Source organism: Anabrus simplex, chromosome 6, assembly GCF_040414725.1.
Source record: "Anabrus simplex isolate iqAnaSimp1 chromosome 6, ASM4041472v1, whole genome shotgun sequence".
Lineage (NCBI taxonomy): Eukaryota > Metazoa > Arthropoda > Insecta > Orthoptera > Tettigoniidae > Anabrus > Anabrus simplex.
Window position 1 is genome coordinate 110,358,750 of NC_090270.1, and position 21,883 is coordinate 110,380,632.

The 21,883-nt window shown below is 41.1% G+C and overlaps 1 protein-coding gene across 1 annotated transcript in view; it reads right to left on the reverse strand.

Annotated features, from left to right (window-relative positions):
- Nucleotides 1–18,661: 18,661 nt before the first annotated feature.
- Nucleotides 18,662–21,883, reverse strand: part of LOC136875522 (lactosylceramide 4-alpha-galactosyltransferase) — a 125,992-nt gene continuing 122,770 nt past the window's right edge. The window contains exon 4 of the mRNA XM_067149071.2: nucleotides 18,662–19,336. Within this exon, the coding sequence (XP_067005172.2) occupies nucleotides 19,067–19,336 (270 nt within the window). The 3' untranslated portion in view covers nucleotides 18,662–19,066. The remainder of the gene's footprint in view (nucleotides 19,337–21,883) is intronic.

The window sequence follows — 21,883 nt, forward strand, 5'->3', positions numbered from 1 at the left end:
ATACGACTGCGTTCTTAACCAGAACCCAAAATTATTTGAGGCCCCATCGTGCCCCCTTCAGGGAATTTTGAGAATTTTCGATATTTCTAGGGATCCTTCTCCCGTACCAAGTTTCAAATTACTGAATTTTCTGGAAGTGCCTTATTAATTCAGGATTTTTTCATTTTTAAATATTTATATATTCATCGCCCCAGACCGACTTACTTATATATATATATATATAAATAGATGACGGATAAATATGAGCACGTTGAAAAGTGCAGACCTCCACTTCGAGTTTCATAACTCCTGAACAGTGCAAACGGTTTGAGCTATCAGACGCCACATTCATGGCTCTACATATTTTTTTCAAAACTATTCCCTCGTTTCTCCCATATATAGGGGGTAAATTGAATTCAAATTTTGAATAGGGTGAAATTTGGGTACATTTTTAACGTTTTACATTACGTTTTCCATAATTATATATAAGCTGGGATCATGAAACTTTGTCCACATATGGCCCTTGATCGTGCCAATGTGCGCACCCAACTTGATGATCCTGTCATTCCTATAAGTGTGTCAAACAATGAAAAATACTTGTAAAAATCAGCAAATTTACGAACAATCCAGAAATACGGTGAAAGCTAACGTATAACGAAGAGATATACGACAAAATGTTATAGGACCAAAGTTGTATAACACTGCGAATTGAAGAGAGATAGTACCATCCGTTTTGTGATACGACTTACTGTTTAGCCAACAAATAGCTCAAAAGGAATGTCTGCACAGTCATTAAAATTGCTTCCATATTTCTATATCTTCGGGGGTAAAAAGTGAAAAATTTGAGCATCTTGGAATTTTTCCTTCGGTTAGGGACCAAAAGGTATAATTTCACCTAATTTCAATTTTCTACCTCGTCTGGCAGGTTGTGCCGCCACCTTGATTTGGGGGACGGGGGATAAATTTAGGAAATTCCTGAAAATTGTTAAGCCCACGAAACCTATAGGTTGTCGCTTTGGATAAATTATACGACTGCGTTCGTATCCTGAGCCAAAAATTATTTGAGGCCCCCAGCGTGGCCCCTTAAAGGAATTTTGAGAATTTTCGATTTTTCTAAAGATCCTGGGGTCATCAGCTTATCCATACCATGTTTGAAATTTCTGAGAGAACCGAAAGTACCTCATTAATTCACGTCTTTTTTCATTTTTAAATCCTATATGTATAAAGCCACAAGGCTAACTGACTGACTCACTCACTGACTGACTGACATTAATGTTTGCCCACTTCCAGGTGAGCTAGTAACTTGAATTTCGGCAACCTGATAGCTATTAGGCTGCAACCCAAGGAAAAATTCCAAAAAGTTTAAATTTGTATAATTAGCCCCCCCACCAGATCACTCAAATTTCGGGTTATGTCTTTCCAGGTGACCTAGGAACTTGAAATTCGGCAGTCTGATAGCTATTAGGCTGCAACCCAAGGAAAAATTCAAGAAAGTTGAAATTTTTCATATTTTGCACCCCCCTTTCTGCCCAATCAAAATATCGGACTGAAATTTCGTGTTAGACGCTTCCAGATGAGCTAGGAACTTGAAATTCGGCAATCCGATAGCTATTAGGCTGTAACCCAAGACAAAATTCCAAAAAGTTCAAATTTTTTATATATAGCCCCCTCACCGAATCAAAATATCGGACTCAAATTTCGGGTTAGACCCATCCGTTCCACATGAGCTAGAAACTTGCAAATCGGCAGTCTGATAGCTATTATTCTATAACCCAAGGAAAAATTCCAAAAAGTTCAAATTTTTCACTATAGCCCCCTGCACCGAATCAAAATAACGGATATAAATTTCGTGTTACACCCTTCCGCACTATCAAATTATCGGACTCAAAATTTGTGTTAGACCCTTCCAGCCGGCAAACTGATACCACTAGGCTGTGACAAAATGAAAAATTCCTGAAAGTTCTAATTTTCATATTTAGCCCCCCCCCCCTCAATCAAATTATTGGACTCAAATTTAGTGTTAGACCCTTCAAGCCGGCAATCTGATACCTATTAGGCTGTAACCAAAGGAATCATTCCAAATAGGTCAAATTTTTCATTTAGCCCCCCTACCGAATCAAATTATCGGACTCAAATTTCGAGTTAGACACTTCCAGATGAGCTAGGAACTTGAGATTCGTCAATGTGATAGCTATTAGGCTGCAAGCCAAGGAAAAATTGCAAAAAGTTCACATTTTTTATGTTTAGCCCCCTCTCCGCCCAATCAAAATATCGGACTCAAATCTTGTGTTAGGCCCTTCCAGATGAACTAGGAAGTTGAAATTAGGCAATCTGATAGAAATTGGGCTGTAAGCCAAGGAAAAATTCTCAAACATTCTAATTTCTCATATGTACCCCTGCACCACCCAATCAAAATCCTTTGCCCCTCTAGCACCAAACAATTTGGCGGACGCCATGATGCAGTACCCTACAATATTAAAATTTGGCAAATATGTATTAGGCTGCAATCCAAGGCAAAATTGCAAAAAGTTGATATTTTTCATATTTAGCCCCGCTTCCGCCCAATCAAAATATAGGAAAAAATTTCGTGTTATACCCTTCCAAATGAGGTAGGAACCTGAAATTCGGCAATATGATAGCTATTAGGCGGTAACCCAAGACAAAATTCCGAAAATTCAATTTTTTATATTTAGACCCCCACCGAATCAAAATATCGGACTCAAATTTCGGGTTAGTCCCTTACGTTCCAGATGAGCTAGAAACTTGTAACTCGGCAATCTGATAGCTATTATTCTATAACCGAAGGCAGAATTCCAGAAAGTTCAAATTTTATACAATAGCCCCCCCCCCCCACCGAATCAAATTATCGGACTGAAATTTCGTGTTAGACCCTTCTAGATGAACTAGGAACTTGAAATTCGGCAATCTGATAGCTATTAGGCTGTAACCCAAACCAAAATTCCGAAAAGTAGAAATTTTTATATTTAGCCCCCCACCGAATCAAAATATCGGACTCAAATTTCTGGTTAGTCCCTTACGTTCCAGATGAGCTAGAAACTTGGAATTCGGCAATCTGATAGCTATTACTGTACTCTATAACCCAAGGAACAATTCCAAAATGTACAAATTTCGAATCAAAATATCGGATTCAAATTTCGTTTACACCCGTCCGCCCAATCAAATTATCGGACACAAATTTCGTGTTAGACCCTTCCAGCTGGCAATCTGATACCCATTAGGCTGTAACTAAAGGAAAAATGTTATATTTATCCCCCCTCCGCGCTCAATCAAATTATCGGACTCAAATTTCGTGTTAGACCCTTCAAGCCGGAAATCTGATACCTGTTAGACTGCAACCCAAGGAATAATTCCAAAAAGGTCAATTTTTTCATATTTAGCCCGACCACCGAATCAAAATATCGGACTCAAATTTCGGGTTAGACCCTTCCAGATGACCTAGGAACTTGAAATTCAGCAGTCTGATGGCTATTAGCCTGCAACCCAAGAAAAAATTCCAAAAAGTTCAATGTTTTCATATTTAGACCCTCCCCGCCCAATCAAAGTCCTCTGCCCCCTCCCCCAAGCAATATGGTGTACGCCATAATGCAGTGCCATACAAAATTATAATTTGGCAATATTCTAGCTCCAACTCTGTACCCGACGTAGAAATTGCAACAAGTTCAAGTTTTTCCGCCTCAATCAAATTATCGGACTCTAATTTCGTGTTAGACACTTCAAGCCGGAAATCTGATACCTATTAGGCTGCAACCCAAGGAATAATTCCAAAAAGGTCAATTTTTTCATATTTAGCCCGACCACCGAATCAAAATATCGGACTCAAATTTCGGGTTAGACCCTGCCAGATGACCTAGGAACTTGAAATTCAGCAGTCTGATGGCTATTAGCCTGCAACCCAAGGATAAATTCCAAAAAGTTCAAATTTTTCATATTGAGCCCCCTCCCCGCCCTGTACCCGACGTAGAAATTGCAACAAGTTCAAGTTTTTAATCTCTTATCCGCTAAGAAAATCGAATTATGAAGTCAAACTTATTTACTGTGAAGACTTTCGTTTCGAGCTATCTTGTGGCTGAACGGTAATTGCTGTCATAAATGTATTGCACTTTCTGATGTTAAAATGAAGTGATCTACAACTTTGGTCCTAAGACTTCTTGTCGTATCTCCACCCTTTCTACCTTAGACTGAGCTTCATTTTCCCAGTTTTGGTCAATTTTTGTTCAACCTCCATTATTTATTTTTTGATTCAATCACTCACAAGACAGATAGTACACGAAACTCGGCAGTCTGATAGCTATTAGGCTGGAACCCATGGAAATCTTCCAAAACGTTCAAATTTTGCTTAGTTACCCCCCCCCCAATCTAAATATCGAGCTCAAATTTCGCGTTGGACCTTTCCACATGAATTTGAAGGTTGAAATTCGTCAGTCTGATATATATTGGGCTGTAAGCGAAGGAAAAATTCCAACACGCTCCAATTTCCACATTTTTACTCCCCCCACCTCCACCCAATCAAAGTATCGGACTCAAATTTCGGGTTAGACCATTCCAGATGTGCTAGAAACTTGAAATTTGGCAATATTGTGGCTATTAGCCTGAAACGTACGGAAGAATTCCAAAAAATTCAAATTTTAATTTCTGCCCCCTCCCTCTTAAACAAAATGGCGAACGCCATGATGCAGTGGCTACAAAATTAATATTTGGCAATGCTCTAGATCCAAGCCTGTAACCGACGAAGAAATTGCAACACGTTCAAATTTTGAATACATAGCCCACTGAAAAATCGAAATATGAAGCCAAATTTAATGACGTTGCAGACTTTTGTTTCGAGCAATCTTGTGGCTGAACGGCAATTGCTATCAATAAAGGGATTGAACGTTCTTGCTTAAAATGATGATTTCTTCAACTTTGGTCCTATGACGTTTTATCGTATCTCGACCCCTTCTACCTTAGACTGAGCTTCATTTCTCCGGTTTTGGTCAATTTAGTTAAATTTCCATATTGTTTTACTGACAAACATACTCATAAGACAGATAGATGCACTAAATTCAGCACTCTCCCTGGCACAATCATTGGCCATATGTAGACCGACTTTCATTATTCTACTGCCTTTAATGTATGGGAAACTGAAGGAATATATAGAAACACTAACCTAATTTCAGCATAATGTATTTTACTGAATCAATTTATGGTGAAGACCGTGGAGATACGGCAAAACCTCAAATAACCAAAATTATAGGCCGTTGTACTGTCGTCCAGCGTGCCAAGTTTCAAGACTGTAGCTGTCTGTTACGTTGGAAAAATCATTTTTCAACTGGTTTAAAGCGGACGAAATTTGACATGAATCGAAATGTTCACCTCTTTCTTTGGTATAAGTAGGCAAGTTACCATAAAATGCCTAAGACAATAATGTAGAAGACTAAAGGGGTCGTCTGACAGCGCAATCCGTACTTTGATAGGACGTACCGTTTTGCCGCAATAAATTTCCAAATCAAAGTCTGCACTCTTTAGCGTGTACATAGCCTGGCTCTATATTATATATATAAAACCGTTTGGCTCACTGGCTGACTTAAATCTTTGCCCACTTCGGCATGAGCTAGAAACTTGAAATTTAGGCAGTATGATAGCTATTAGGCTGTATTGTCGAAAAGTTACAAATGTTGATTTTTGTTATTTTTATTTCCCTTCCCTTAAAATAGAGTGTAGACGATACGTTACAGTACGCCAGAAAATTAAAATTTGTCGCAGTTACAACTTTGGCCTGCAACCAACGGAGAAACTCGAAAGAGCTCCTTTGTTTAACGTTTTTATCTCCAGAAAATATCGAAATCTGGAAGCAATATTCATTATGGTACTAACTAACGTTTCGAGGATTTTGGTGGCTAAACTGTAAGTCCTACCGCCAAATGGATAAGACGTTCGGATCCCATCATGAAGAGATCTACAACTTCTCACCCGGGAATTTTAGTCGTATCTTGATCCCTTATGCCTTAGATAGAGCTGCATTTTTCAGATTTAACGTCAATTTTTTACATTTTCCGTAATTCATTTTACTGTTTTACACACTTATAAGACCGATAGATTCATGAAATTTAGCAGGCTCACTGGAACGTTCGTGCGTCACAGGTGAGCAAAATGCATGATTCTAGCACCCTGTAAAAATGGAAAAACGAAAGTAAAACATAAACACTGTACTCCTAATCCAAGGTTCTAAACCAATCTACGGTGAACTCGATGCAGATACGACAAAACATCAAATAACGGAAATATAGAGCGTTTCAACCACGATAAACCTAGGAAGTTTCAAGACTATAGCTCTTATAATGTAGAGGAATTGGGGGTCTTCCTATATATATAAAGCCACAAGGCTCATTTCAGCATAACGTACGTCTCTTAATCAATTTGGGGCGTAGCCCATGGAGACATGGCAAAACCTCAAATAACCAGAATTGTAGACCGTTTCATCGTAGTTTCAAGACTCTAGCTGTCTGCTAAGTTGGCAAAAATAATTTTTCAACTTGTGAAAAGCGGACGAAATTTGACATGGATCGAAAAGTTCACCTCTTTCTATGGTATAAATAGGGGAGAAGCTTTAGATGCCTCAGGGCAGTAAAGTAGGCGAATAATATCGTCGTCTGATGGCGGAATCCGTGCCTCGATACGACGTACCGTTTGGCTGCAAGAAATGTGCATATGAAACCATAGATTATTTTACTGATGCACACACTTAAGACAGATAGATGCATGAATTTCAGCAGGCTCGATATGGATATTTACGGTAGTTTAACCGCTAATAGTTTGTTGCCAGAACAGCATCACTTTATGTATACTCTCTTTCCGATTGCCGTGACAAAATTAATCACCCTGCAATTTCTTAGCCTAACACGACTGTAGAATAAACGCCATCGTTTTTCCCACATATGTTATCTTTGGCAGAAATCGGTCGCAGGGACATTTGTACATCCATGAAGGCATGAGATGTGACTCGATCGTGGCAGGTTTCATCAGTTTCCTATGTTAAGTTCAGAAATTTTAAACGATCTGACAATCCACCTGCTAAACCTCCACGTGGAGAACAACAGATAGCAAACTACAATACCAGTTTCAATTTTAGAAAAGTGTATCGTTACAGAGAAAAACCGCCGTAGTTGAAATGATAAGTTTCGAGAGACATGAAGTCTGTTAAGTAAGAGGAAAGGGAGAGAGAGACTATAATAGTCTAATTTTGCTTACTTCTACGTCTCACATGAGAATATGGGAAGGTGCAGAGGAAATAAGGGAGGCTAAGTTAATCATATGAGATGATGCAACAACTCTCCTCGTTACGCTGTTTCAACAGTAGATCAGCTACTCCAAAATATAATGAAACGTGATCTTGCTTCGTGGAGACTTCTGGCAGTACCCGCCAATCATTCCTCAGAATGACAGAGCAACTATTCTCCAGTCAAGTTTTAACTTTCAGATACTGTAGCCCAAAATTAATGTTTTTAAATTACAAAATAATATAAGAGCTCTAGATTTAACTTTAGTGTATGGCTCCTAAGAGTCGGCAACGGAGAACTAGGTTAGTAAATCATTATCGAAATCCTACAAAACCATGTCGAAAAGTATTGTATGGGATTTATTTACTTGTTGTTTGTGCAACGAAACAAGATTGACTGTACTAAAGCTAGGCAAAAGTAACGTTCATTGCGAAATTCAAACGAAATCAGCTGCATGGAGAAAGAGTTTTATTCCAAGAATAAGTTTATCATCTGATAATCCCCATACACCATTCTTTCTTAAACGGAGGTATTTTCCTCTAAATTTAGCCATCTCTGTTGTAATGTATAAGTCACAAGGACAAACTATTGTACCCTATAGGGCATAAACAACACTGCATAGTCGATCTTACCTTCTTACCTGTTATTTGATGAATGCGCCAGCCCAACTGCAGTCGGCAGGAAAAAGTCGTTTACTGGGTTCTTGTGAACGAGAGTAGGGAGATAAATAAATATTTGTTCTATACGTATGCTTACGAAATGAGGAACACAAACGCATTTACTAACATTTTGAGTCAAAGTTGTGTATTCTTAAACTAATATTTTCCTTTCTTTTATTTTACAATTATTGCACTAATAGTGCTAAAATGGATGCCCCAAAGGCTCCCATCATAAATCCACAGATAAACATTAAAAAAATATACAATAGCTGGCTGATGTCGTGCGGGAGACGATAAGTGAACCAAAGAAACAAATGTGTCCTTACACGGAACAGCATCGCTGTACCTACAAATAAAGTATATGATGCCAGGTTGAGAAGTTGTCCTGCAGAAAAAAAGCCACAAAAAAGTCCCCATACATAATTTTGGGAAATACACACAACAAAATAGTAAGTTTGAATCTACAACTACAGGCATATCCTTTCCAATCTCGCATGAAATGTATGTTTTATGGATATGAACCAAGGTCCATTAAACAAACGTTATATTTACAAAATGTACTGATTAAGCTAGTTTCCTTAGTGCCCAGTTACTACCTAACACACACAATTAACAAACAAAATAAAGAAAGTAAGAGAGAAAGAAAGAATGAATGAATGAAACCGCCGTCGCATGCCTGTCTCGCCTGCGAGAAAGAATTCCTCACACCACCGTCCTTTTAAAAATGGCGGCGAGGCTCCCTGCTGTGCGGGCAGGGGAAACGACCTCCAAGACTCAGCCGTGAAACACACCCTCACAACAACAAAAAAATAAAAACATAGCCTAGTGTCCAAGCATGCAGAGCTCCTCGCCCTTGCTTCTACACATGACGAGAAATAGCCACATAATGAGTGAGGGATCACATACATTTTTTTAACTGTCCAACACCCGTGACAGACCGCCCCGGGTCTCGATTATACCATATGGAGTATAACATTCCGTTATTCACATCAACCTCGCCGTCAACCCATGCGACGAGTTCCAGCTACCCTCAAGTCTAGGGTTCAGTCCCTTACTTGGCAGAATATGAGGGATCGCAAATATTCGTGACATAGCCTACGGTGTAGTTTCATTACACTCACAGTTAAATCAAACTCAATACAAACACGAAGTAAACGATTAAATCCAGGCCGCATGCGTGCTCTACATTATGCAGACAGATTCCCTTCGCAATATAATGGTACACTATCATTAATAACCCATAATTACAAGCAGATATCATCTGATGCCGGGCACTAAGAAACATTGATCTAAGCTCGTAATTAAGCTTCCCTACGACTATGTGTACAGCAACACTATCATTTAAGCTATCTTAATCCTTGCTTTCTATAAAAATAAAATAAAAATGTATATGCCTTACCCTAAAATATATAAAGAAAATACCTCAATAAATGGCCTAATGGGCCGTAATCATATTCCCTACCATATTTACAAATTAATTACCGTATTTCTGCATAACAACCCCCCGACCCTACACATATATATTAATTATAGTTCACTTATCTATCATCTTGGAGACCTCTTCCTCACCGTCCGGGTTGACTGCGAATGCTTAAGCAGTCATGGTGGCAGCGTTGTCCCAGATCGATCCCTTAGGTCCAGTCTTCCAGTGTACCACGTTTATGATGTCTTCTTCCGTCTGGGTGGCCCGTTGGTCGTCTTCTTGGGGTCGTGGACGGCAGTTCGTAACACCAGTCTCCTGCACACCTCACCGCTCTTCACTAAAATGAAATACTCAGTTGATTCACAGCACACCACCTCCCGATCTATTTATTCCCTTTGACATGGGCATCAGTCCTGGATATCTGGAATCTCGAAACTGACTTTACTATTCCTGCTCCACTAATCTAGTCTTCTACATCTGACCGGAATAATACCAACTATCCTAGCTTATTGTTATCGGTATTCTTTCGCCCGTCGCCTCTCCTCTCTCATCGCCTCATAATGAAAGTCTACACAGATAGCACTCTTTGCGTCAAATACTTAAACACTCGCGGTCTCACTGCACACGTCTACATATTGTCATTTACTTAAATTGCTACCGGGAATTTTACAAATCTCGAAGCTACTGAATCAAATTATCGCCACAACACTTATTAGTCACAATCTTTGTCTTAGACAAAGGTTTCTGGCGCGAATATCAGCAGAGACGCGACGCGCACGGACAGCGATCTTATCATGGACTGAACACCTCCTTCCACCTTTCTCTGCTCTTATAGAATCCAGGAACCCACGCGACGCGCTGGGAAGTCCCGGGAAACAACTTGAGATTGGCATGTGGCCTCGAAATATTTTCTCACTGTAGTCGGCCTTCCACGTAATTATTTATTCGAATATATATTAATAGACTTTGATGTACCTATGGCTTCGTAAAATTCTGGCACTGATTTCCATCCTTTTACTTTCCTGGGAAACCTTCAAATATAGGAATTACGACTCAATTTCCGTAATGTGGTGAGCCTGTCTGTTCCCGCTGAAAATCTCTGTTAAGATGGCAGGTCTCTCCCCCAGACAAAATCCCATCTCTCTTTCTTTCTTCCTCATATATTCTTTCTTCGTCACACATGACCACGCCTCGCCTCGGGAATCCCCTTCAGTTCCCGCGCTTGGTATAGCATCACGCCTTTGCAGTTAGCGACCTGCTGCGCATTATTTTATCAGCGTTAAATATCCATTCTTATAATTAACAGAATGGTACACTATATTAAAACAATGGAATAAATCTCTCCACTCCCATGTTGAAGTTATGAGCAGCTGTATGTAGCTTTGTTAAGAGTACACAGATCTATATATCTCAAAGTACAACTTCCATCTACAACTGCACAGTTCCTGTTCTGATTCCATTCAAACATCGTATATGTAATATGGGAAGTGTAACTTTTATTCATAAGATCTCTTAACAGACTATTTATATTATTACTTCCTAGTAATTACAATTGCAGATCTTTTGTAAGTCGTATTCATAAGATACACTACCATGTTTCTTATTTCCAGTTACTTAACACATAGTAAATTCGACTGTCGAAGACAGCCTTACGTTATAATATAAAGCCCTAACCATGAAAGATTGCCCACTTGCACATGACCTAGAATCTTCAAATTTGGATAAGTGATACCAACTACCATGTAACCTACGGAAAATTTCCAATATCTTCAAATTCTACATTTTTGCTGCACCTTGCACCGAGCTCGATAGCTACAGCCGCTTAAGGGCGGCCAGTATCCAGTATTCGGGAGATAGTGGGTTCGAACACCACTGTCGGCAGTCCTGAAGATGGTTTTCCGTGGTTTCCCATTTTCACACCAGGCAAATGCTGTGTCTGCATCTTAATCAAGTCCACGGTCGCTTCGTTCCCACTCCTAGCCCTTTCCTGTTCCATCGTCCCCATAAGACCTATCTGTGTCGGTGCGACGTAAAACAAGTTGTAAAAAAATGGGAATCCACGAAAAACCATCTTCACCACTCCTGACAATGGGATTCGAACAAACTATCTCTCGAATACAAGCTCACAGCTGCGCGACTCTAAACGTACAGCCAACTCGCTTGGTAAAAGTATTTATTAAACTATAGGGGACATATACTTTTTATTTTACCGCATCATACTGGGATTACTAGCTGAAAGGTAACTTTGAAAAATGCCCATTATTAAATATAGCCTGATTTTAAACATTAATGGGACTGACGTCAACAATAAAAGTTTCTTTTTACAAGTTGCTTTACGTCGCACCAACACAGCTAGGTCTTATAGCGACGATGGGATTGGAAAGGGCTAGGAGTGGGAAGGAAGCAGCAGTGGCCTTAATTAACGTACGGCCCCAGCATTTGTCTGGTGTGCAAATGGGAAAACACGTAAACAATCTTCAGGGCTGCCAACAATGGTGTTCGAACCCACAATGTCCCGATTTCAAGCTCACAACTGCGCGCCCTTCATCCCACGCCAACTCGCTCCGTGTACAATGAACACTGCATAAAATTCACGAACACCAATCAAATACTGTATTCACAACGCCTGTGGTAGGTACGTTTGAGTGAAATAGGCCTATATCAAACCATTCCCTAAGCACATGAGGAGTCTTCAGGACCATTATGGAGAGAAAAAGAAGAAAGAACCTGAATATCAAACTTCAATGAATCATACACCAACACAAGATGGCAACAAACATGAACTTTTAACGCCGAAGATAAACATGTACCAAGAAATCATCAGTTACGATAAGTCTGAAAGAAAATGAACACTATCAATCATCTTACTCCGATTAGTTCAGCCATACGCTGAGCATACGGCTGGCTGGCATTCTCGAAGCGAGAATCTATCTTTTCACTTCTTAAAACTCACGACATTCAATCGCCACGCACAATCTCCACGTCACCTCATCATATTTATGTTCTCGCGTCAACTTGCTTTGTTACTCGAAACATGGCTGTCCTTTCTGAAACTGCCTCCGCAAGGATCGCTGATGTCAGATATACAGCCGCTCTATGTTATTCTAGCTCGTTGCTTCATATTCTTTGTTCCAGATATACAATTTCCTTGTAACCTATTGATCTCGAAATCACACAGCAGCGCTGAAATTACATTCACATTATTTTTTGAATATATATATATCGTCTTTGTAACGAATAAGAAACTACATTCTTGTACGACGCGCTGTGAGCTGTTCCTTGGAGTTTTAGAAGAGAGAAGTTAATATTGCTTTACAAGAGCAGTGTTTTTATTAAAACTACATTTATTATCGAGGTAATTTAATTGAAACAAACTATCTATCAATAACCAAGCTATTCCTCAAATATGGGTGAGAGATTTCTTTACACTGCCGCTACACGTTTATTTTTGGGACAGACTCTGCTTGATATTCGGCCTGGAGTTCAACTGACTGCAGACACTATCAACTTCTTCAATGATGTATTGGCAGCTGACTCTGAATTCCGCTCCCTTAGCTTATTTACCTATTGAATCCTTGTCACCACTTCCTCTTGACAGGAAACATATTCAAATAATCCCTGCCGCTATTTCTAGCGATATTCCTGACATTGTTACTCACTACATTTGTGCGTACTACGACGGCAATATCATTCGCATATTGGCAGTCTGAATACAAGGACTTTATATCCGATACAGGCTCAGTACATAAGAAAGCTTTTCCCCAGCATAGAAGTTGTATTTGAAGATGTACAGCAACAGCACAATAATACCGATTGTGGATTCTTTGCAATAGCTTTCGCTGTATCACTTGCTCATGAAAGGAATCCCCCTGTGGGTGGGGGCGGTAGAATAACACCCACGGTAACCCCTGCCTGTCGTAAGAGGCGACTAAAAGGGGCCCCAAGGGCTCTGAACTTTGGAGCGTGGCTTGGCAACCACGGGGCTCTTAGCTGAGTCCTGGCATTGCTTCCACTTACTTGTGCCAGGCTCCTCACTTTCATCTATCCTATCCGACCTCTCTTGGTCAACACTTGTTCTTTTCCGACCCCGACGCTATTAGGTTTGCGAGGGCTAGGGAGTCTTTCATTTTCACGCTCTTCGTGGCCCTTGTCCTCCTTTGGCCGATATCTTCATTTTTCGAAGTGTCGGACCCCTTCCATATTTTCCCTCTGATTAGTGTTATACAGAGGATGGTTGCCTAGTTGTACTTCCTCTTAAAACAATAATCACCACCACCCCGGGAATGTTCTGCCTCCAGTGACATTGTGACATTTCTGGATCAAATTACGCGAGCTATAAAAAGGGAGACGAGCCCCGGAGGGTCAGTCAGTGTTGGACTACGTGTGGGAGTCAGTGTTTAGAGTGAGCAATTTCAGTAGATGATCCATGTACACTACGAACAGCAAAGGTGAAAGTCTTGTCTAACGCCTGTAAGTACCCTGAACCAAGAACTCATTCTACCATCAATTCTCACTGAAGCCCAATTGTCAACATAAGTGCCTTTGATAATCTACATTTAATTCCATAGTCCCCCATTATAGTGAACATCTTTTCCCTCGGTACCCTGTCATATGCCTTCTCTAGATCTAAGAAACATAAACATAACTGCCTATTCCTCTCGTAGCATTTTTCAAATACCTGGCGCATACTGAAAATCTGATCCTGACAGCCTCTCTGTGGTCTGAAACCACACTGGTTTTCATCCAACTTTCTCTCAACGACTGATCGCACCCTCTCTTCCACGATGCCAGTGAATACTTTGCCTGGTATACTAATCAATGAGATACCTCGATAGTTGTTGGAATCCTTCCTGTTCCCTTGCTTATAGATAGGTGCAATTACTGCTTTTGTCCAATCTGAAGGTACCTTACCAACACTCCACGCTAATTTTACTACTCTATGAAGCCATTCATCCCTGCCTTCCCACTATACTTCACCATTTCAGGTCTAATTTCATCTATTCCTGCTGCCTTATGACAATGGAGTTTATTTACCATCCTTTCCACTTCCTCAAGCATAATTTCACCAACATCATTTTCCTCCTCCACATGAGCTTGGCTGTTTGCAACACCACCAGCAAGATTTCCCATTGAGAAGATGTTCAAAATATTCCCTCCACCTCTCCAGTGATTCCCTGGGATCTATTATGAGTTCACCTAAATTACTCAAAACACTGTTCATTTCCTTTTTCCTTCCCTTCCTAAGATTCTTTATTACTGTCCAGAAAGGTTTCCCTGCTGCTTGACCTAGCCTTTCCAGGTTATTACTAAAATCTTCCCATGACTTCTTTTTGGATTCATCAACTATTTGTTTCGCTCTGTTTCTTTCATCTACGTACAAATCCCTGTCTGCCTCGGCCCTTGTTTGCAGCTATTTCTGATAAGCCTTCTTTTTACGTTTACAGGCTGCTCTCACTTCATCATTCCACCAAGATGTTCGCCTTTGCCCATCTTTACAAGCAGTTGTTCCTAGGCATTCCCTTGCTGTTTCTACTACAGCATCCATGTATGCCACCCATTCACTTTCTATATCCTGAACCTGCTTACTGTATACTGTTCGAAACTTCTCACTAAACCCCCTGTGGGTGGGAGCGGTAGAATAACACCCACGGTATCCCCTGCCTGTCGTAAGAGGCGACTAAAAGGGGCCCCAGGGGCTCTGAACTTTAGAGCGTGGGTTGGCGACCACGGGGCCCTTAGCTGAGTCCTGGCATTGCTTCCACTTACTTGTGCCAGGCTCCTCACTTTCATCTATCCTATCCGACCTCCCTTGGTCAACTCTTGTTCTTTTCCGACCCCGACGCTATTAGGTTTGCGAGGGCTAGGGAGTCTTTCATCCCCCTGTGGGTGGGGGTGGTAGAATAACAGCCACGGTATCCCCTGCCTGTCGTAAGAGGCGACTAAAAGTGGTCCCAGGGGCTCTGAACTTTGGAGCGTGGGTTGGCGACCACAGGGCCCTTAGCTGAGTCCTGGCATAGCTTCCACTTACTTGTGCCAGACTCCTCACTTTCATCTATCCTATCCGACCTCTCTTGGTCAACTCTTGTTCTTTTCCGACCCCGACGCTATTAGGTTTGCGAGGGCTAGGGAGTCTTTCATTTTCACGCCCTTCGTGGTCCTTGTCTTCCTTTGGCCGATACCTTCATTTTTCGAAGTGTCGGACCCCTTCCATTGTTTCTCTCTGATTAGTGTTAAATAGAGGATGGTTGCTAGTTGTACTTCCTCTTAAAACATTAATCACCACCACCACCACCACCACCACCGGAGTCTTTCATTTTCACGCCCTTCGTGGCCCTTCTCTTTCTTTGACCGATACCTTCATTTTTCGAAGTGCCGAATCCCTTCCATTTTTCCCTCTGATTAGTGTTATATAGAGGATGGTTGCCTAGTTGTACTTCCTCTTAAAACAATAATCACCACCACCACCCCAGGGGCTCTGAACTTTGGACCGTGGGTTGGCGACCACGGGGCCCTCAGCTGAGAACTGGCATTGCTTCCACTTACTTGTGCCAGACTCCTCACTTTCATCTATCCTATCCGACCTCCCTTGGTCAACTCTTGTTCTTTTCCGACCCCGACGCTATTAGGTTTGCGAGGCCTAGGGAGTCTTTCATTTTCACGCCCTTCGTTGCCCTTGTCTTCCTTTGGCCGATATCCTCATTTTTCGAAGTGTCGGCCCCCTTCCATTTTTTCCTCTGATTAGTGTTATATAGAGGATGGTTGCCTAGTTGTACTTCCTCTTAAAACTACTACTACTACTACTACTACTACTACTACTACTACTACTACTACTATGTTTAATAAGACACCTTCACATAAGAAGTTTTGTTGAGTAGTAAGTAATCAGAGCAGGGTAGAGTAACTAAGAATAAGCCGCATCAACCGTGAGGAATGGCAGAATTCTTTAAAAAAACGTTTAGGTTGACACTGGGCAGAAACGTCTGCTGAAGATGAAAGAAAGAACAAAAATAGTTTTGAGAGCTAACCACAAGAGTCCTCCTTCAACATGGTATACCAATATGGCAGTCTTTGAATTTAGGTGATACAGCATGTAATCACAACTTAGCATAATGGTAACATAATTTCGTAAATAATTCTTTTATTCAGAGTTTCATTTTTCACGCACTAGGTTGTTCGGAAATAAATGGCGATCGATGAAACTGAAATACTTCTAGAAGGTCACCACATTATAGTCAGCTTTTACGCCATCCGACATGTAGCTGCAAAGCTAAGACGTATTTAATTGCTTTGTGCAACATGATGGACCAGTGTGAACATGTCGTTAAGTAATAAAGCATACTGAACTTTTGAATAGATTACGCAATTTTACGTTTGAAGAATTTGTAGCTGAAGATCTGATTTTCCAAGATGAGGAAAGCAGAGCAAATGACGACGTTTAGAAGGAATATGTAGAGGCAAATTCATACACTTCTGGAACTTGTCGAAGAGTTCAACGTCCATTACAACCATTTCTTGCCCTAAACAACAACAAAGAGAATTAAAATGGACAACTTGGGGCCGCAGGAACAGACAGATCGTTATGAACAGCAGCGAGAAGTGTAAGTTCCAACTTGGTCGCATTATGAAGTATATTAAAAGTGGATCCTAAAGTTTGGATACTGATGAAAACGCCGAACACATTCAAAACCAAAACTGACGTCACACTAAAATATTGTTAATTATCTTGTTATCCATTATAAGTTCTTTCGTTCTGATGAACCCAGTACCGCTGCTACACACTGTTCTAAAATTGATGAAATGCAAATGCAGTTATGTAAAAAAAAAAAAAAAAAAAAAAAAAAAAGCAGGCGTCATCGGTCGGTAGGAAACGCCTTCGCATCCTACCAAGCAATGCTGTAACCCGACGTGACAAAAAGGTATGAAGGAAAGTAACCTGAAATATGGAATATTTCCGCGCTCTCTGAATAACCCTGACTTAGAACCAACAGCATGCCATTTGTATACTCATAAAGGCGCTCGGTCTAAGAATAAGTGCTCCAAAATAAGGATGCGCAATAAAGTGCTTTTCAGAAATTCACAGCCACACGGGAGCCACGTTTCTTCAGCGACTGGAATGTGTACCGATGGGAGATATATACCCCCCTCTGGGTGGGGGAGGTAGAATAGCACCCACGGTATCCCCTGCCTGTCGTAAGATCTCTACTGCTGATCTCGTCATCCGCTTTATGTGCGACAGTGGACTTATCAAGGGTATATAAATTACAAGTGTACTTTTACTCAGGGAACGTACGTTCCCTTTTGATACGCTAGTAATCTTTTCCGCCTAATTCTATAATTGTATTTTGTTTTATTTTGTACTGCGTTTCAAAATTCTTTCGTTGAATAAATAATTTTGTTTTATAATTTAAATTTCTTTTACACTAATTTGTTCAGAGAGAATGATTACCTTGTTGTGAAAAAATGAAAATGAAAACCTACAACCTGTTTTCCAGTCATTGACCGGGTCAGGGATGTAATGAATGAATCATATATAGGTTGTTAGTACGATGGGGTGGCCACTCCCAAAGTGATTTATTAATGAATGATAGATGCTATGAAATGAGAATGGAGAGTGTTGCTGGAATGAAAGATGACAGGGCAAACCGGAGTACCCGGAGAAAAACCTGTCCGGCCTCCGCTTTGTCCAGAACAAACCTCACATGGAGTGACCGGGATTTGAACCACGGTATCCAGCGGTGAGAGGCCGACGCGCTGCCGTCTGAGCCACGGAGGCTCTTACTTCGTTGTACATCCTCTTAAAACAAAAATCACCACCACCACCATGTCGTAAGATCCCCCTGTGGGTGGGGGCGGTAGAATAACACCCACGGTATCCCCTGCCTGTCGTAAGAGGCGACTAAAAGGGGCCCCAGGGGCTCTGAACTTTGGAGCGTGGGTTGGCGACCACGGGGCCCTCAGCTGAGTCCTGGCATTGCTTCCACTTACTTGTGCCAGGCTCCTCACTTCCATCTATCCTATCTGACCTCTCTTGGTCAACTCTTGTTCTTTTCCGACCCCGACGCTATTAGGTTTGCGAGGGCTAGGGAGTCTTTCATTTTCACGCCCTTCGTGGCCCTTGCCTTCCTTTGGCCGAAATCTTCATTTTTCGAAGTGTCGGATCCCTTCCATTTTTCCCTTTGATTAGTGTTATACAGAGGATGGTTGCCTAGTTGTACTTCCTCTTAAAACAATAATCACCACCACCACCGGAGATATATATCGCTGCAGACGGAGACTAATTGGAATGAAGCAGTTGAGTTTTCTCTCATTCAAACAATCAGTAGTAGTGTGGGGCAAGAAGAATCATTTATTTCCGAACAACACCGTGTCATCATTTCCGAAGGATACGTTTTAACAATGAATTATAAGATAAAATTCGACAGTGTCAGTCAAATTCAAAAATAAAGATTTTCGGAAGAATATTAATGTGCGTATTTCAGTAACTTACATTCTTATTTATCTTAAAATAAAATAAGAAAACCCCCCAGAAATTTCTTGAGTAGAAAACCTAGCTATATAAAACAACAAGTGTATAGGCGCTGCATTGTAGCACCAGTGATATGTGCAAACACTCATCACTGCATCTTCCTGCATCCGACATAGAATAGATGTGGATGAATCTGAAAAACAGAACAACTTCGTAACGACGTGTGTCCAATATTTGAGGAAGGAAAGTATCGCCGCTCTCTTCAAAAGATTTTACTACAGTGCGAATACACTTTAGGACATAACTTTTTCGCAATTTGGGCATAAGGTTGCCGTGACCCGACAGTGATGTTCTTTGCCACACTGAATTTGTTCCACAGGTGGATCGTCAAACTCTCGTTCAGTTTGGACATCGTCCTGTCTGCGTGCTTCTCATCGAAGTACAGGCTCCAATTCCGCCAAGGGATCGGGTAGAACGTCGACGGCGGATGAACGGTGAATCCCCGGCATCGCTCGGGCGTCATGAGACGAATCTGAAACAAGAATGTTCCCAATTTAATATTGAAATATTGAAATCTATCTTATATCAATAGGTACAACTAGGTACTTGGCACGTCCTTTGACAGGAGGGGAGGGCACGACATAGGGCAAATATAGAACAATTAATGTATTTATTTATTTATTTATTTATTTATTTATTTATTTATTTATTTATTTATTTATTTGTCTACTACGGACTTTGGGTTGCATCGACTTAGAATTCTAATCCCCCTGTGGGTGGGGGCGGTAGAATAACACCCACGGTATCCCCTGCCTGTCGTAAGAGGCGACTAAAAGGGGCCCCAGGGGCTCTGAACTTTGGAGCGTGGGTTGGCGACCACGGGGCCCTCAGCTGAGTCCTGGCATTGCTTCCACTTACTTGTGCCAGGCTCCTCACTTCCATCTATCCTATCTGACCTCTCTTGGTCAACTCTTGTTCTTTTCCGACCCCGACGCTATTAGGTTTGCGAGGGCTAGGGAGTCTTTCATTTTCACGCCCTTCGTGGCCCTTGTCTTCCTTTGGCCGATATCTTCATCTTTCGAAGTGTCGGATCTCTTCCATTTTTCCTCTCTGATTAGTGTTATATAGAGGATGGTTGCCCAGTTGTACTTCCTCTTAAAACAATAATCACCACCACCACCACCTTAGAATTCTAATTTTAAAGCACACTTTCATGTACAACGTGAGCTCGATAGCTGCTGTCGCTTAAGTGCGGCCAGTATCCAGTATTCGGGAGATAGTAGGTTCGAACCCCACTGTCGGCAGCCCTGAAAATGGTTTTCCGTGGTTTCCCATTTTCACACCAGGCAAATGCTGGGGCTGTACCTTAATTAAGGCCATGGCCGCTTCCTTCCCACTCCTAGCCCTTTCCTGTCCCATCGTCGCCGTAAGACCTATCTGTGTCGGTGCGACGTAAAACAACTAGCAACAATTGCTGGATACTGGCCGCACTTATGTCACTGCAGCTATCGAGCTCGGTCTTCCAACTCCTAGGGCCTTTCCTATCCCATAGTCGCCATAAGACCTATCTCTGTCGGTGCGACGTAAAACCACTAGAAAAAAAGAAAAAATACTTGCAGAGAATGATATGGATACATACTTATTTCCTTACAAAAGGTTTTTTCTTGTACGTCGCAGCGCGTCCGTATGTGTTTTGTTTGTCTAACACCCGTGTGTGATGTCTTTGCTCACTGAAGTTGTTTGCATTAATTAGGTGTCGTTTTCTTCATGTTGCTCATTCGTTTTGTGCCCTAACTCATTCATTAAGTGATATATTTATTGGTCCAGGGATCATGCTATTCTCCTTTCAACAAAAAAGTAATATATTTATTTGTCCAGGGACCATGCTATTTTGCTGTTTGAACAGCCCGTGCTAGTCAGATGGACAAAGATAATGATAACTCACAGACATAACACTCCCATTCGTCGGTGATCGCCCTGGACCTCAAGAGAGAAACAAAAGACGGCACAAGCAGTGGAATACAACATCACGGAGTCCTGTTTACAGCCCGTAAGTACGTATATATATATTCTCTAGATATTTCTCTAGTAACGACGATATTTCTTAATTTACCGCAGATTTTTCACTTCATTTGTGTAAAAGGAATTATTGTGCTCCATTTGGGACAAATATTACAGTGACATTTCATAGATACTGTAGGTATGCGCTATATAACACTTACCTGGTTCTTACCGGGAACTGTTTTGTATTCTTGAATAATATGGAAGTAAAATGTGGCTATTTCTTCAGTATCATTACGAAATGACTTATCTTGTTAGTGTCAAAGGGTAGAGGGCACTGATCTTAGCAGGTTTCTGCAAAAATAAAAAATAAAACGAAAAAATTGACTTATCTGACTCTCCCCCGAGATGAGTGATGTTAGACTGGGCACTGGATCCAAAACAGTGGACACCGACTGCTTAGCTTTTACGGCGGATGACATCGTTCGCCTGTAGGATGGAACATTACAAGAAGCAGCTGAAGCTCTAGGTCTCTAGATTTTTTAGAAAAGAAGTGGAGTAATCACGTATAACGGTCATAATGTCACTGCATTTCTTTCTTTCTTGTTTTCTTTCTTTCTTTCTTTCTTTCTTTTTCTACAGATTTTCCCACACCTGTGGCGTCGCGGATGCTGTGTGGCACATGTGGATTTGGCCCTGTTTTATGGCCGGATGCCCTTCCTGACGCTAACTCTATATGGGGATATAATCACTATTGCGTGTTGCTGTGGTAGTTGGTAGCGTAGTGTGTTGTGTGAATATGAAGAGATAATGCCACTGCATTTCTCGATAAAAAAAATATGGATAAAATCAAACCTTTCCTTTATTTTAAGTATAATTTTCTCTCATTGCATCAGATGAAGAAGTCCTGAAATATCGGGTCAAACGCACGAAATCAGCTTTTCACCGTCGTAATCCCACTCATGAATCCAAATAAATAACCTCAATAGAGCAACTACACCCCATAATAGCCTGTGTCCTGAAGGTGTGGTTGTGGTGATTATTCTTTTACGAGGAAGTACAACTTGGCAACCATCCT